Genomic DNA, 17,702 nt, shown 5'->3' on the forward strand with positions numbered 1-17,702 from the left:
GGGTGTAGTGTCTCCTCTGTGGGGTGCAGTGTCTCCTCTCCTCTGTGGGGTGCAGTGTCTCCTCTGTGGGGTGCAGTGTCTCCTCTCCTCTGTGGGGTGTAGTGTCTCCTCTGTGGGGTGCAGTGTCTCCTCTGTGGGGTGCAGTGTCTCCTCTGTGGGGTGCAGTGTCTCCTCTCCCCTGTGAGGTGCAGTGTCTCCTCTGTGGGGTGCAGTGTCTCCTCTCCCCTGTGAGGTGCAGTGTCTCCTCTGTGGGGTGCAGTGTCTCCTCTCCCCTGTGAGGTGCAGTGTCTCCTCTGTGGGGTGCAGTGTCTCCTCTCCCCTGTGAGGTGCAGTGTCTCCTCTGTGGGGTGCAGTGTCTCCTCTCCCCTGTGAGGTGCAGTGTCTCCTCTGTGGGGTGCAGTGTCTCCTCTCCCCTGTGAGGTGCAGTGTCTCCTCTGTGGGGTGCAGTGTCTCCTCTCCCCTGTGAGGTGTAGTGTCTCCTCTGTGGGGTGCAGTGTCTCCTCTGTGTCTCCTGTGTGGGGTGTAGTGTCTCCTCAGTGGGATGCAGTGTCTCCTCTGTGTCTCCTCTGTAGGGTGTAGTGTCTCCTCTGTGAGGTGCAGTGTCTCCTCTGTGGGGTGCAGTGTCTCCTCTGTGGGATGCAGTGTCTCCTCTGTGGGGTGCAGTGTCTCCTCTGTGGGGTGCAGTGTCTCCTCTGTGGGGTGCAGTGTCTCCTCTGTGGGGTGCAGTGTCTCCTCAGTGGGATGCAGTGTCTCCTCTGTGGGATGCAGTGTCCCCTCAGTGGGGTGCAGTGTCCCCTCTGTGTCTCCCCCCGGTGGTGCCCCCTGTACTGTACATCTCCCCCATGTTCCGGGTCTCTCTCTGTGGAGGAGGACGGAGTCGGTGGGCGGGGCGGGGGGTGTGTCCTCCTCCTCCCAGTCCAGGCGCCGCTCACTCTGCTGATCCTCCCCAGAAAAGAAACTTCAACTCATCCGAGAGAAGAGAAGAGAGAGAGGAAGGAGAGGAGTGCTGTGCTGTACTGTGTTGTGGTGATGGGGTGACAGAAAGAACAGAGATGGCGGCCCGGAGAGTCTTCCACCTTCAACCATGCGGTATGTTCTCCCCCCCCTCCCATCCTACATCCGGACCCCTCACCGCACATCCCCGACACCACTTCTCTACTTCTTCTTACATCATCACCCGGCCCTACATTACATACTCTGCACTATATACTATACACTGTATACTCTGCACTCCACTATATACTATACACTGTATACTCTGCACTATATACTATACACTGTATACTCTGCACTATATACTATACACTGTATACTCTGCACTCCACTATATACTATACACTGTATACTCTGCACTATATACTATACACTGTATACTCTGCACTATATACTATACACTGTATACTCTGCACTCCACTATATACTATACACTGTATACTCTGCACTATATACTATACACCGTATACTCTGCACTCCACTATATACTATACACTGTATACTCTGCACTCCACTATATACTATACACTGTATACTCTGCACTATATACTATACACTGTATACTCTGCACTCCACTATATACTATACACTGCATTACATACACTCTGCACTATATACTGCTCACTGCACTCCCTACACTCTGCTCACTGCACTCCCTACACTCTGCTCACTGCACTCCCTACACTCTGCTCACTGCACTCCCTACACTCTGCTCACTGCACTCCCTACACTCTGCTCACTGCACTCCCTACACTCTGCTCACTGCACTCCCTACACTCTGCTCACTGCACTCCCTACACTCTGCTCACTGCACTCCCTACACTCTGCTCACTGCACTCCCTACACTCTGCTCACTGCACTCTCTACACTCTGCTCACTGCACTCCCTACACTCTGCACTCTCTACACTCTGCTCACTGCACTCTCTACACTCTGCTCACTGCACTCTCTACACTCTGCTCACTGCACTCTCTACACTCTGCTCACTGCACTCTCTACACTCTGCTCACTGCACTCTCTACACTCTGCTCACTGCACTCTCTACACTCTGCTCACTGCACTCCCTACACTCTGCTCACTGCACTCTCTACACTCTGCTCACTGCACTCCCTACACTCCATACTATATCATATACACAGGATGGAGCTGGGTGTTGGTGGTTGCTCACAGGAGTCGTACCTCCATGTATGTCCAGGTGGTTGCTGTATGTAGATGGTTCTCCGGTTGTGTGTTCTGTGTATTATTACACCCCCCCCCCCCCCCACGACCATGTACAGCCAGAGAATGGGGGGCTGGGGGTACAGGTCAGTGCAGGGGACTGTGGGAGTGATGTAACCAGAACATGTCTGTGATATGGAGACCTGAGTGTTTATGGGGGAGTGCCAAGCCGATCTCACACACAGTACAAGTGTATTACCTGACCGGTGCTAGGTGGTGATGGCATTGGTGAGATGACTGGTACGGGGCACTGGAGATGGGGACAGTACATGGCAATAGGGACAGTACGAGGCACTGGGGATCTGGAATGGTACGGGGCACTGGGGATCTGGAATGGTACGGGGCACAGGGGATCTGGAATGGTACGGGGCACAGGGGATCTGGAATGGTACGGGGCACTGGGGATCTGGAAGGGTACTGAGCACTGGGGATCTGGAAGGGTACTGAGCACTGGGGATCTGGAAGGGTACTGAGCACTGGGGATCTGGAAGGGTACTGAGCACTGGGGATCTGGAAGGGTACTGAGCACTGGGGATCTGGAAGGGTACTGAGCACTGGGGATGTGGAGAGGTGCGGGGCACTGGGGATCTGGAAAGGTGCGGGGCACTGGGGATCTGGAATGGTACGGGGCACTGAGGATCTGGAAAGGTATTGGGCACTGGGGATCTGGAGAGGTGCGGGGCACTGGGGATCTGGAGAGGTGCGGGGCACTGGGGATGTGGAGAGGTGCGGGGCACTGGGGATGTGCTGGAGGTCTTCTGGAATGGTGTAACTATATAGGAAGGGGACATCATTTATAGTAAATGCAGAGGAGTGTACCATAATGTTGGGAAGAGATATAACCGTGGGGGGGGGTTATTCGTGCATATACAGTAATACCAGTATAGCTATATGCAGGAGGGGTACTGGAATAGGATGTACCCAGAAGGTGGTATACTGTACACATCCATATTACCAGTATAGCTATGTGTACAGTGTGTGTGTGTTCTGGAATTGGGTATAAACAGAGGGGTATACATACATAGTAGTATTCTTTTAATTCATTGATTGAAATGAATTGATCACTTGCAGTGGCTTTTAAAGGTTTAGAACATCCCATGTGGATGGGTATGAGGAGGTCAGTTGAGGACCAGGATGAACCGGTTCTTTCTCTAAGCCTGCAGGTAACAATAACGGTTTACTGGTGTTCCTGCACATAGATCACCTTACAGCATACGTATAACTCTGTGGACCTTCTTTTTTATTATTGTTGGAGTTCTATCAGACTGTAGTTAATAAGGAGCAGAATGGGCCCCCTATATACCCCCCCCCCCCCCCATGGTCAGTGTAATTAATTACAGCCAGAGGTTTGAGCTTTTTCAGGAAGTTCCTCCTGACTTTTAGGTTGGACTGACTTGATCCTGAATTCCTCTGGTGCTTGTAAACTAGATATAGAGCTGATGGTTGTGTTTGCCAAGAATCTCAGTGACGGGCACATTAAGCATTCAAGCTCCAGCGAGCGTATCATTCTAGAGAGTGTATTTATATTAATTATGAGCTCTGCTATTGGTTGGTAGCCTGTTGTGTCTTTGAAAGAGCCAGGTTCTGGTGGGCACCTTTTTATGATGCGGTTCCTTGCTAGTGAGAGTATCACAGGATAGAGTAGGGATTAACAGAAGTCCTCAGTGGCATGGAGTTTGTCTTTGTAAAGCCTACTCTGCAAAATGCAGATTTGAGGGAGCATGGTGCAAGACGGCGTTTGAAGTTGTGGCTTCAGTGATCCCACCGATATTTGGCATAGGTCAGGTCTTTCATGGCATCTCATGGAAAATACTGTCGTAGACCAGGTTGTCCTTTATGTTAACTGGAGAAGAACGGGAAGATCTCACTTAATCTGTCTGTGGTGAGGGAGTTGGGTTGTCTTAGGCTAGCCGAAGATGGAGCTCGGGAAGAGTCTTTTGTACAAAAGACCTTTTATTGTCTGCAAAAATGCAAATGCCATGGGACCAGATCTTGGTGAACAGATGGCTACAGGGACCAGAATTACATTTCCGTAATGGGACGGTCATTGTTACCCTGAATGTGAGCCTGTACTTGGTGTTGCCAGCCTCTGGAACTGCACATACTCCTCTTTTCTCGCTCCCATTATGGGGTGAAGGAAAGGAGCCCTGTGTACGAATGTTTAATGCTCTTCAAGTGAACCTATAACTTGCTTATGCTGGAAACAGGAACAGGTTAACTCTAATATGGGCCCCTTCAACTTCTCTTTACTCACTTGCAATGAAGCGAATCCTTGGTTAAACTCTAAGTCATGACTTGGAGCTAACACAGTGCTGAGTGCTCTTCCTGCTACCAGAACGGGGTACCAGAGAGGCCAATCGACAAACATCAGCACTGGGACCGAAGGATTGCATCACATTCTAGCCCATACCTTTTGAGTATCAAGTATTTTTATCACTCTCTCTGTGGCTGGATGGAGTAACAGAGAGAGAAGGGAAGGTCAGTATGTGCTATTGGTTGGGTCACTGTTAAAGAGAACCTGTTGGGAAAGGACTGGAAGGTCAGTATGTGCTAATGGTGGTGCCACCATTGAAGTGAACCTGTTTGGGAAGGAAAGGAGGGTCAATATATGTGGTTGGCGGGGCCGCCCTTAAAAAGAATGTGTTGGGGAGGGAAAGGCAGGTCAATATGTGCTGTGGTGGTGCCACCATTGAAGAGCTGATGGGGGACTGGAAGGTCAGTATGTGCTAATGATAGCACCACCATTAAAGTGAACCATTTGGGGAGGGAAATGAAGGTCAATATGTGCTGCTGGTGGTGCCGCCATTGAAGATAACCTGTTGGGGAGGGAAAGGAAGGTCTTTTTAAGATGCTGGTGAAGCTACCATTGAAGAGATCCAGTTGGGTAGGGAAAGGAAGGTCACTAACGGCTCCTGGTGGTGTAAAAGTGTGATTGTCTCGCACTATCACTTTAAATAGTGTAACTTAACTGCTGCAAACACAGATTAGTGAATCCGTGACTAAAAAAGGTGCAATAGTAATAGAGTGATGTTGCGCTGTTAAATAACAATATATCAGAACACAAGTGAAATATGTAAATAAACTATATATACATCCAGTAACGTATGATCAAAAACAGGAAAACAAATTTATATTGGTAATAGTAATCAAACGAATGCAAAATAGCCGCCACACTCGTGCCCAATAGGGAATGTGCAACAGTGAAATAAATATGTAACACAGTCTACTCAAAATAAGGACACAATAGTGTCAAATATGGTGAATAGGATCTTTGTATCCAAATGCTTTTAGCAGCTCACCTCGCTGCTGTAAGATAAGCATGGAGGGTTCAGGAACCACTATAAAGGATTAGACAACCAGTCACCTACAGTATTTGGAAGATCACTCACCTTTTGTCACCATATTTGACACTATTGTGTCTTTTTTTTGGACTATACTGTGTTACATATTAATTTCCCTATTGGGCACGAGTGTGGCTATTTTGCATTAGTTTGATTACTATTACCAATATAATTTGTTTTCCTGCTTTTGATCATACATTAGTCATTAATATATATATATATATATATATATATATATATATATATATATATATATATATATATATATATATATATATATATATATATATATATATATATATATATATATATATATATTTATTTATTTAATTATTTTCACTTGTGTTCTGATTATATTGTTCTTTAACAGCTCAACATCATCACTCTATTAATTGGGGAGGGAAAGGAATGTCAGTTTGTGATGCTGTTGGGGCCATCATTGAAAAGGAATCCAGTTGGAGAGGGAAAGGTAGGTCAGTATGCGCTACTGGTGAGGCCGCCATTAAAGTTAACCTGTTGGGGAGGGAAAGGAAGGTCGCTAAGTGCTCCTGGTGGGGCCAGCACTGAAAATGACTAGTTGGGGAGGGAAAGGAATGTCAGTTTGTGATGCTGGTGGGGCCATCATTAAAGTGAACCTGTTGGGTAGAGAAACAAAAGTCACGAAGTGCTGCTGGTGGGGTCAACATTGAAGGGAACCTGTTGGGGAAAGACTGGAAGGTCAGTGTGTGCTCCTGCTGGTGCCACCATTCAAGCAAACCTGTTGGGGAGGGAAGGGAAGGTCACTAAGTGCTGCTGGTGGGGCCACCATTGAAAAGAACCTATTGGGGAGGCTAAGGAAGGTCAGAATATGCTGCTGTTAAAGTCACTATTGAAGAGAACCAGTTTGCAAAGGAAAGGAGGGTCCATATGTGTTGCTGGTGGGGCCACCATTAAAAAGAACCTGTTGGGGAGGGAAAGAAAGGTCTTTATGTGATACTGGTGGATTGAAGAGACCCTCCAGCAAATTACAGCTTTGCGTTCAACCCGGCCACTAAAAATGTTACTAAAAGAAAAAAAAATAGCAGGAAGTAAAAATGCTTTAACACTAAAGAGATGTTTTTCTGCAGATGTTCATCTTAGAACTTTCTTGATCTGAAAATGTGCGTTTCTAGACATGAACATTCCAAACTTTTTCCTCCTTCAGACAGCTGTGCTGAGGTCTCTAGAATTGTGTTTTTCGGATGTTTTAAGAAATCTGAATGCGGTTTATATTGTCCCAATTACAAGCAACACTTCTTCTGTTATCAAGCTTTGCTAGTGATTGGTGTGTAGCATAATTGATTGTGACTATTGGCTGTTCTAAACCCCAAGGAGCTGACCGTGAGTCCTGGTGGTTGGAAGTCCTCACTATCGCTCAGGGAGGTATTCCAAATTGTCGGACACTCTCTGCTCCTTGACAGTTGCTGCGCTCCCACCCTGGAGCTGCTTTTCGGATGCTGCACAAGCGAGAGATCTGACTGCTCCAGGCAAACGGGTATACTAATTGGATTTTCTGATTTGTTTGCTGTGGAGCTGCTTAGCTATGTCTGCTGGAATTGCTCCTATAAAGAGAATCAGTCCCCAGATGGTGCAAAAAAACCCAAAACTCAACAGTAATCCTTCAGTTATGACGTTGGTGTACGCTTACTCAAGATTTGCTCACCCTATAGGGCTTTTTCTTTGCTTGTGTATTTAGACGTGAGCAGTCACCAGTTGATAAGGCACGCTCGACACTGGAAGCTGGTATAAGAGATCAGTAAGTTATCATGACAGCAGCTTTTAAAGGCCCGTTTTATAATAAAGCCACCCATTGGGGTTGAGTTACTAAAACTAGAGTGCAAAATTTGGTGCAGCTCTGCATAGAAATCAATCGGCTTCCGGTTTCAGCGCTGCCATACCTTGACAATTGCGCGGTCATGCTACACTGTAACCATGCGAAATTGTTATTTTCTTCACACAAATAGAGCTTTCTTTTGGTGGTATTTAATCACTGCTGGATTATTATTTTTTTTTTTTTAGGAAAAAATAAAGTTTTTCTTAGTTTATGTCAGTATATTTTGTAAATAAGTAACTTTTCTCCTTCACTGATGGGCGCTAATGAGGCGGCACTGATAGGCTGCACATATGGGCACTGATGAGGCACAAATGTGCCGCGCTGAGCTCTACAGCGCCCCCCTGCGCCTACGTGCTGATCTCTACATCGCCTACGTGCTGAGCTCTACAGTGCCCCCCTGTGCTTACGTGTTGATCTCTACAGCGCCTACGTGCTGAGCTCTGCAGCGCCTACGTGCTGAGCTCTGCAGCGCCTACGTGCTGAGCTCTGCAGCGCCTACGTGCTGAGCTCTGCAGCGCCTACGTGCTGAGCTCTGCAGCGCCCCCCCCTTCGCCTACGTGCTGAGCTCTACAGCGCCCCCCTGCGCCTACGTGCTGAGCTCTACAGCGCCCCCCCTGCGCCTACGTGCTGAGCTCTACAGCGCCCCCCCCCGCGCCTACGTGCTGAGCGCTACAGCGCCCCCCCCCGCGCCTACGTGCTGAGCGCTACAGCGCCCCCCCCGCGCCTACGTGCTGAGCGCTACAGCGCCCCCCCCCGCGCCTACGTGCTGAGCGCTACAGCGGCCCCCCCGCGCCTACGTGCTGAGCGCTACAGCGGCCCCCCCCGCGCCTACGTGCTGAGCGCTACAGCGGCCCCCCCCGCGCCTACGTGCTGAGCGCTACAGCGGCCCCCCCCGCGCCTACGTGCTGAGCGCTACAGCGGCCCCCCCCGCGCCTACGTGCTGAGCGCTACAGCGGCCCCCCCGCGCCTACGTGCTGAGCGCTACAGCGGCCCCCCCGCGCCTACGTGCTGAGCGCTACAGCGGCCCCCCCGCGCCTACGTGCTGAGCGCTACAGCGGCCCCCCCCGCGCCTACGTGCTGAGCGCTACAGCGGCCCCCCCCGCGCCTACGTGCTGAGCGCTACAGCGGCCCCCCCGCGCCTACGTGCTGAGCGCTACAGCGGCCCCCCCGCGCCTAATTGCAGGGATCTCATGAATCGGGGCTAAATGCCCAGTACTCATGAGGTCTTATATGGGCCTGCAACATACCAAAACGCACAAAATAATGCAGGTGCATTTTTCTTATTGGCAGTGCACCACTTTGCACAAAGCTTTGTATGTTGTGTTATACTATATCATGAGTCTTCATACTTTTCATACAAAGGGCCACTTTGCTGTCCCCTGGTTTTAAGGGGGGTCAGGATGTGGCCAGTGGAAGTAGACATTGTCCCGGCGTTAGTGGTAGTAAGCAATGTCCCATCTTTTGATATTGGGGGGAGTGAATGAGCCCCATTGTTGGTGTCAATGTGAGGAATGGTGCCCCAAGGGTCAGATAAAGGCAAGCAAAGGGCCACATCTGGCCATTGGGCTACTGTTTGGAGACCACTACATTATAGTATAGGTGTGTTGGAGTCCCATTTAAAATTAAATGCGCGTATACAGCTCAGTACTCTGCATTTAAAACGCGTTTAATTTATTCACAAATGTGTGAATCCTCCCGGAATGCATTTGAGGTCTTCTCAGACCCTTTGTTGATCTCTTATAAAGTCATGTGCTGGATGCCAAAAAATAGAGCATAAGAAAAACCCAGAGCTGGCAAAGCTCATCAAACGCACTAAAGTAGGTCTGTTTTGGCTTCATAGCCGATAATTAAAGCCAGCTTCTATTGCATTTAGTGGCACTTCGAAGGTAGAGCACCGTTTCCCCTCTTTGTTCCACCATTGCTGAAAATCTTCCATTTAATGTCTTCAGATGACAGATAAAATATTTTCGTTTTTTTGGCCGGAGAGCGGGGAAAGTGTTATATCCTGTTTCAAACGCTGACTTCTAAGAAGAAAACCTGCCAGAAGTTGGGAACGTAAACATGTTTGTCGTGTGCGAGGCTCGAGCAAGGAGGAGGGAGTGGATGGGAATAGAGAGAAAAAAAAAAAAAAAAAACACAGCTGACAAGCAGAGGGATTGGACGCCGTGCTGGACAGCCATGCAGAACAATGAAAGTTTGTCGCTTTAGTGAGAGCAGATTAACCTACTGACCCACAGAGATGGACTTGTCGGATGGAGAAGGGTAATTGTCAGTCGAGATGCGCTTGGCGCTGTAGGACTGTTGGCATCCCAGCAGAGTCGTTCATTATGAATGAAATGCCAATGCACCACAACGGATAAATTACAAATGGCCCTATTTTTAGCAACATAGCACACCGCAACATACAGTGAGGTGCACTTTACTATGCAGTGTGTTGGAGTGCTTTTAAAGTGAATGGCACCCTAGCATGCACAAGAATGTTGCCATCTATAGTAGCAACGTGCACGTTTTAGTGTGCATTGCCTTAAAACTGTGGTCCCCAAACTGCGGCCTTGGAGTCGGATGCGGCCCTTTGCTTGCTTTTACGCAGCCCTTGGGCACTATTTCATCCATTGACACCAGTGTTGGGGCGGGGTTCCTCCCCAGGGCACCAGTGTTGGGGCGCGGTTCCTCCCCAGGGCACCAGTGTTGGGGCGCGGTTCCTCCCCAGGGCACCAGTGTTGGGGCGCGGTTCCTCCCCAGGGCACCAGTGTTGGGGCGCGGTTCCTCCCCAGGGCACCAGTGTTGGGGCGCGGTTCCTCCCCAGGGCACCAGTGTTGGGGCGCGGTTCCTCCCCAGGGCACCAGTGTTGGGGCGCGGTTCCTCCCCAGGGCACCAGTGTTGGGGCACAGTTCGTCTCACTGACACCAAAGATGCGGCATTGTTGTTTACTCCCGTTGATGCTGGGACATTTTCTACTCCAGCTGGCTACGGTCCAGGCCCTCTAAGATCTGAAGGACCGTAAGCTAGCCCTTCGTTTGGAAGACCCCTGCCCTAAAGTGTTTACCTTTTTACAGAAAAAAAGTGTACGAACACTGTCGTCCATCACCCGGTCCACACTATACTTGCTTCTGGGGATGCTGCACTTCAGTTCCCATACAGCCGATCCAACGGTCTGGGATATGAAATCCCTGCTCTTCTCCCTTTTTTCTTTCTGCTTAGCTTGCAGGATAGATTAGAGATACTCAATGTGCAGGGCCTGGCCAATAAGCATTTCTCTGGTCTATTCTGGAGGGGCTGCACAGAGAAGGAGCAGGGGGGGGGTTGGCATTGACAGCTCAGCATCCCTGGGGGTAAGTACAGTCATTTTGTAGGTTCCCTTTCGGCAGGAGGCTGTCTTGGGTGGGATATTTTTAGCCTTTGCATTTTTACTATTTCAAATTTCTGGAGATCAATGAATATGGAAACAGTGATCACGTCCGACTTGCAGTAGCTCCTTTGACTTTGAACGCAGTTCTGGGTTAGGGTCTTTGAGTAGGGAAGCAAGGATGAGGATCACCACCCCAGGAGCAGACATTTTCAAAAACTAGTTGGAGACAGCAGCTTCCATAGTTATATCCTGATGGGTACCTTTTGGGTGTGTGACTTGAACATGTACTCATCTGAGACCTCTGTTTTTATAGCTCTAAAAAGTTTGCCCACTTGGTAAATGGTGGGAAGGGAGAATGAGAGTTGGGAAAACTTTTGCTTGTTGGCTTTGCAGTGCGTATTGCCTCCTCCATATGAGCCTTCCCTTGCCAGTCAAAAGCTGGTTCTTCATATTTTTCTCTCAAATTGTTTGGTTGGAGCTTAGTAGTAGATCAACACTTGTGCCTTGGGAAAAGTACATGATTTTTTACTTTTCTGAAAAATTTAATAATTTTTTGGCCCCATAGACTTTCATGTAAATGTGAAAAAAAAAAAAACCCAGTGTCTTTCAGGTGCACCCATAATGAAAGTCTATGGGGCCAAAGAACGTGCAGTCCTGCCTCAAAGAAGCTCTCAGACAAATCGCAACTAAAAACATACCGAAAAAAGTCTTAATCTGGCCATATACTAGTATATCTTCTTATGGAAAAAACAACCAATTATGCGAACAGTCGGTCAACAATTCCTATGGACAGATGTAAGAACACAATCCATCAGATGGCAGGAAAGGATCTATATCATCAATTGGTGGTTCCTGCAGCTACCTCCAAACAGATCCGGGCTGATTCAGTCTGGCAAGAAGGCATAAACACAGGAGCGTGGGATCCCATTAAAAGCTAGTATGATTTAATTGTTAAAAAACTAAATAAATAGCCAACTTGCATAAAGGTAATGAGTTTCAAGGGTGTCCCCTCTTTGTCAAAGAGGGAACACCCTCGAAATGCGTTATCGCCTCTTTGTACATAGAGTGTGTGGCCATGAGGACGAACGGCTGCAGTACATTCTGCTCCCAGGGATTGAACCATCTGTTGTCCAGAGCAGGTCCCTTCACTGTTGGCATTGGGATGTCCACCACCGCCTTACCCAGCCCTCTGATGCAAGTGGCGTAACCCTCTACAGCAGAGGTCTCCAAACTTTCTAAACAAAGGGCCAGTATGTTTGTTTAGATTTTAGGGGGGGGGGGCTGAACTGTGGGCAATGGAAATTTTCCCGACCTCAGTGGACATCATCACCAAATTTGGAATTAGGGAAGGAATAGTGTCCCATCGTGGATATCATTGGGAGGAATAGTTGTCCTAATAATGGTGTCAGTTGGAGAAATGGAGCCCCATTATTGGTGCCAGTTGGAAGAATATTGTCATATCAGTGAGAAGAATAGTGTCTCGGGCCAGATGAAAGCTTATTCTTCCAGTATATCTTATTACAAACCTTCGACTTCGCGGTTGTCATTTTAGAAAGGACTTCAGTATTGCGTTTTGCTTTTAACATTTTGAATTTGGAATGAATGGAATTTATCAAATAAAATCTATTCACGTTTAGAAATTTGTTTGTTCGAGAGAAATTTTCCATTCTGCTCCTTCTAATTATATGACCATCGAAAACGAATGTCGATATGTACCCACTGACCATTTGGAAAGTGAGCAAATGTTCTAATAATGCAAACTGCCAACTAAATTTTTTACTGGCGTATGACCTGCTTAAAAGCGAAGATGAAGCCTTCATCAGTCTCGATTGTATACGGAATGTTTTCAGGGTGTATTTTTGGTGCCTCTGGAGTATACTGCTCTGATCTGGTTGGGAGTTTGAAATAACTGAGGGTGTTTAAGAACTAGTTGAAGCTGCCTATTTGGAATGAAGCCTAGAGCAGGTCAGGCTCCAAACTGGAGACACCTTACTAGATAGACAAGAAAAGCCGGAGCATCTTGGCAGTGTACCAAGCGCCCATTGCTGCACACAGAATCCAGCCTTCTACTGGTTGAGGTCATCCTGGGAGAAGCTCCTTGCCAAGTTGTCATCTGGTAGGTGCACACGTGGGATAATAATGGGGTGTCAGATATATTGGATTGCTGTTGATTGATCTCAAAAACTTCTGAATATATTGTCAGTTGGGTGGTTTAAAGGGCTGAATAAGACAGTTGCACCACCAGCACACCGAAGTTGTGCAGAACGCTGGGACATTTATCGCCTACAGGGTTGCCTTCATTGTTTTTGTTTTTTGTTTTTTTTACATTCCGTGTGGGTGTGTTTTAAGGTGTGTGTGTGGGGTTGTGATTGGTCGACTATTTAATTCCTTGTATCTTCTTGTATTGTTGCCCTTACTGTCCTACATGAAGGAGTCCTTCAGGGCTCCAAAGCATCTAGGCAAGCTTGCAGCAAAAAATGTTCCTGTGTTTTGCATGAATTTGGCGTGCTGATGATGCTACCACCAGGGTGGATTTGATTTAAATCACTAGTCAAAAAGCTTGATTTAAATCATAGTTTTTTTTAAAAAGCATCTCTGTCCTGCAGCGCTCCTCCTTTGACCCGCTGTTGACTCATCGACAATCCCATTCACTTTAATGGGACGGCTGGTGATGTGGAGGTGACACAACAAGGTGAGGGGCGTGGCGGCAGCAGGTGGGTGGATGCCCGCTAACAGGCGCTGCCATGATGGATCTGAAATGACAGGTGCTCTTTAAATGTAAGGACTCACTTGCTGGTAGTTAGAATCTTTAATATTTGCAAACAAAATGAAGGTTTCCTATTGTAGAATAATAAACTGTCAGGTTAGTAAAACAGCTATATCAGAACCGATTCAGTCATACAGTTTGTGGTGTACATAGATTTGCAAAACAATGGGAATAAAGGAATATTCCTGAACTTTGTTTTATCTCGTGGTTACTGTGAAATTGTGTGAATGCATCAATGCAGTGCATGTTATTCTCAGCTTGCAGAGCTTGGATTCATTAAATGAGTTTACCAAAAATGTAAATTTTGCAGAATGTACAGCCTCATGCTCCATTTCATCCACCCTAGCTACCACTTCATTCTGTTTAATGGCCAACCATTGACTTGCTGGAGCACTTATTCCTTGGTGTTTTAGCTGTACGGAGAGCGATGGACCATCAAAGGGTTAACTTTTATGATTTGGGTGAAGTCTTATATTAGCGCTTTGTTCATTTTATTTTGCTTGAGCTGAATTCAATATTTAAATAATAGCGTCATGCTGCACTGTGTAGGTCATTAGCATGTGGAGATTGGAGGTAGGTTGGGTCTCGTAGATGTGTACAAGCTATGGCCATCAAAGTTTGACTTTGCAGTGCATTGTGTCAAATTCTTCTTCCTGTGTGTGGTGTGGTTTTTTTTTTGGGTTTTTTTTTTTTTTTTTTTTTTGTTTTTGTTTTTTTTATTCTGATTGTGTTAAATTCTTCTTCCTGTTTTTTTTGTTTTTATTCTGATCATACATTAATTTTTGTTTAAGCCCCCATTCACATCTAAAGAATTTTGTTGCTGAAGTAGCGCAATTTCAAAACCGCACTTTTGTGTGAACCGGGCCTTGGTTCTGCTTTTTTTTTTTTTTTTTTTAAATGCACCACAACGGGGTCGGCTCAGTCTCAGTGTTTGCAGATTGCCAGAAAGTGTTCTGTTGAGGAGAAATGGCATCTCCTCTAGGAACCCCTTTTGGACCCCCCTTTACACAGTTGGGCTTCAGTAACATGCACAGTACACGGTGCATTGCTGCAATGTGGCGCCATTCTCCATCCATGTGTGTTGCAACGCATGCATATAAACTGCCAAAATTGCTGCATGCACTTTTTTTTTTGTGTTAGAATTGACTGCCTTTAGGCCTCATTCACACCACCGATTTTACTTGCGTGCCCCATGCAGGGCTGTGTTTTGCCGGCACAGGAGTTGCGCACATCCCCCGTGCTGGCAGTCACACGGATGTCTATTGGGCACACAGCTGCACGGTCACAGCCGCTGCGTCATCCATGTGGGTGCCGGTGCACGGCCCCCGAAAGCACCCAGACTGACTTGGAGGGAATTGTACCCAGGCAGATGTCATATTAGGACACAGCGGCTATGTCTGTGCAGCTGCATGTCCCAATAGACATCTGTGGGACTGCCAGCACTGGGATGCCTGCTACACCGGTGCATCCCCATGCCAACAAAACGCCGGGCACGCAAGTAAACAGCCTTGTGAAAGGAGGCCTTAATGCAATGCACGATAATGCCCAGCGTAATGTGCGTTGATGGTATCACAATAGAGTGAATGGGCCCATAAGGCCGCCCTCCTGTCGCTTGTGACAGATGCTGTGCTGTTAATGCCCATTTTAGTGCGCTGTCATGACTCCGGGTTCCAGGAATGCACACGGAGGTAAGAGGAATGCTAGAGAAAAACATCTCTATTGTTTAAGTAATGACTGTGGAAATAAATGGAGCTCCGGTCTTTCTGCTGCCAAATAATTCTGTCTTAAATTCAGAAATATTTAACATGGGATGTGTAGCTACCCATGGCAACCAACCGGAGACTTTCATACAATGCCCACACACACACAATCCTATAGATTTGACCTGCCATGGGTGCAAAGTCTTTAGAGTAGTGTGCGGCTTACCACAGACGTAACGGACTTGTAAAACCGTATACATGGTAATGCACTGCAACAGATCACCTAATTGTGAAAGCATGCCTGGACAGCCTGCAAGATGCTGGGACTTATAGTGCTGCATCAGCTGTGGAATAAAGAGAGCAGCAGGTGCCTTGAGGAAACGCACCCATTAAAAACCATAAGGGAAAGAAGGGATCCTCCTACATAAGTTGTACCTGTTTTATCTACAGTACTTTCTTCTCTACATCTGTTTTTTAAAGTGCCGAATTATAAAGCTTGTCTGAGAGTTCAGAAAAAAAATAAAGGGGGTGGGGATTGAAATTACAGTTGGCAGCGCTCAAGAGGAGAGATCTGACAGCTAATTGGAAGTAAAGAACACAAGTGATTCATGCTGATAGCAGAGGAAGGAAGCAGCAGGCAGAAATGACACTTAGTGCTCTGAAGTGAGACAAGTACACACTATTGAGGGATATGCTTTTGTTCATATTTCATGTCTGAGGCTTATAACCTCTTTTAAAGCTGAATTCCTGAAATTTCAGCTTTAAAGGATCCTTTAGCGGTAGGAATGGGAACCGTCATTACTACGTTTTCTGGGGCTCTCCTCTTTGTTCTTCCTTCACCCATTAGGCTTCATGCACACGAATGTATAGATTTGCGTAGGATCCTGCTGGCTTCATCTCAACTCATGGACATACATGTGCTCATGCACATACCATCGTGCACCTGCACTGCCACTGTCTGCACAAACCGAGGTCATTCTGCGCCGCTGCTGCCTGCACATTGCCAGTGTTTACATCGGCGCCCTGAACAAGTGATGTAGAAGGCATCGGCGCAGGTGCAGAATGACCTACGCGTTTACTTAAATTACACATGGCCGAGGTCATTCTGCACCACCACCGCAGACACATTGCTGATGTTTACATCGGTGCCCCGAACAAGTGATGTAGTAGGCATTGGCGCAGGTACAGAATGACATCCTATATTTACTTAGATTGACATATGGCTGACCGCATTCTGCACTGCCGCCGCTGCTACCTACGCATTGCCGATGTTTACATCGGTGGCCTGAAGGAGTGATGTAGAAGGCATTGGAGCATGTGCAGAATGACCTCCACCTTTACTCAGAATGACCTATGGCTGAGGTCATTCCGCTACACCGCCGCTGCCTACAAATTGTTTACATCTCATTCACAATGCTCTGCAGGCTCTAATGCAGACATTTTATTGTATGCACACTCATTATTTTATCAATGTTGGTGCATTTATTATATTTTTTTGTAAAAGGTGGATTATGACTTTAAGACCTAATACACACTGTGCATAAAAAATTCTTCTTATACAGGCATTTGGCTCCCCCCCCCTTTCAGCCGGTAGAAGCAATTCTATGTTAGCCTATGTATTCATGCACATTTTAGGTGTTTAGGGGCATGTCTGTAGATGAACGTTTACAGGCTAAAAAAACCCCAACACAAGTGCGTGTGTTATTATTATTTTTTTATTTTTTGAGGAGCTTTCGGGCAGAATAAAATTGATACGCCTGAGCGCGGCATTCAGGAACTTCACGTGGGTTTTACGTTTTGAGGGAAAATGTGCATAACCACGTAAAATATGCTCCATAGGATCATGTTTTATGCTGCATTTTTCGTTGTGTGCGTTATACTGCGGTCAGCAGTTCTGGCATTTTAATTTTTTTTCTGCCTAGTGTACAGGAACCCTAAGGCTTCTCATTAAAATGAGAGAATTGTCATTGATGGCCTGTTGTTTCCACTAGGAGACTGATGGCGTTATTTGTGGTACCCCCCCCAAAAAAAAACTGCTTGAAGTTGGTGGAGTTCTGCTTTTTTTATTTTTTATTTATTTTTATTTTTTTTCCCCTCTCTCTCGCTCTGTTCAGAGGGAGGGATCTGTAGAAAAGTGTGCTCCTGTATGCCTAGGGCTGCATTAACTTTTTTTTTTTTGGTCCAGGCCATAAACCTATATATTTGAGTTGCAAATGTAAACGCTTGACCTCCATTAGTGATCTGGTCTTGTAGGTTTGAAGTCGCCGGTCACTTGTTAGACTTTCTGAGCCACCTTGTTCCTCCACTTCTGGGAAAACCTCTCTACCCTTTAGGGCTTTGAAGTTTTTTGTGTTGGAGGTGATGATGATGATGATGATGATGATGGTCGGGCGGGGTGAGACTTTGCATACTTTGTATTGGGTGTCCAGCTGCATTTTGCAAACTCGGATTGTTGCTTCACCAGCAATTGTTGCTCACTTCTC

The 17,702-nt window shown here is 46.9% G+C and overlaps 1 protein-coding gene across 4 annotated transcripts in view; it reads left to right on the top strand.

The window, feature by feature from the left end:
- The first annotated feature begins 914 nt into the window (after positions 1 to 914).
- Positions 915 to 17,702, top strand: part of SLC4A11 (solute carrier family 4 member 11) — a 229,399-nt gene continuing 212,611 nt past the window's right edge. For all 4 annotated transcript variants that reach the window (XM_073611028.1, XM_073611030.1, XM_073611029.1 and 1 more), the window contains exon 1: positions 915 to 1,089. In XM_073611028.1, the coding sequence (XP_073467129.1) occupies positions 1,053 to 1,089 (37 nt within the window). In that variant the 5' untranslated portion in view covers positions 915 to 1,052. The remainder of the gene's footprint in view (positions 1,090 to 17,702) is intronic.

This window comes from Aquarana catesbeiana, linkage group LG01 (assembly GCF_042186555.1).
Source record: "Aquarana catesbeiana isolate 2022-GZ linkage group LG01, ASM4218655v1, whole genome shotgun sequence".
Lineage (NCBI taxonomy): Eukaryota > Metazoa > Chordata > Amphibia > Anura > Ranidae > Aquarana > Aquarana catesbeiana.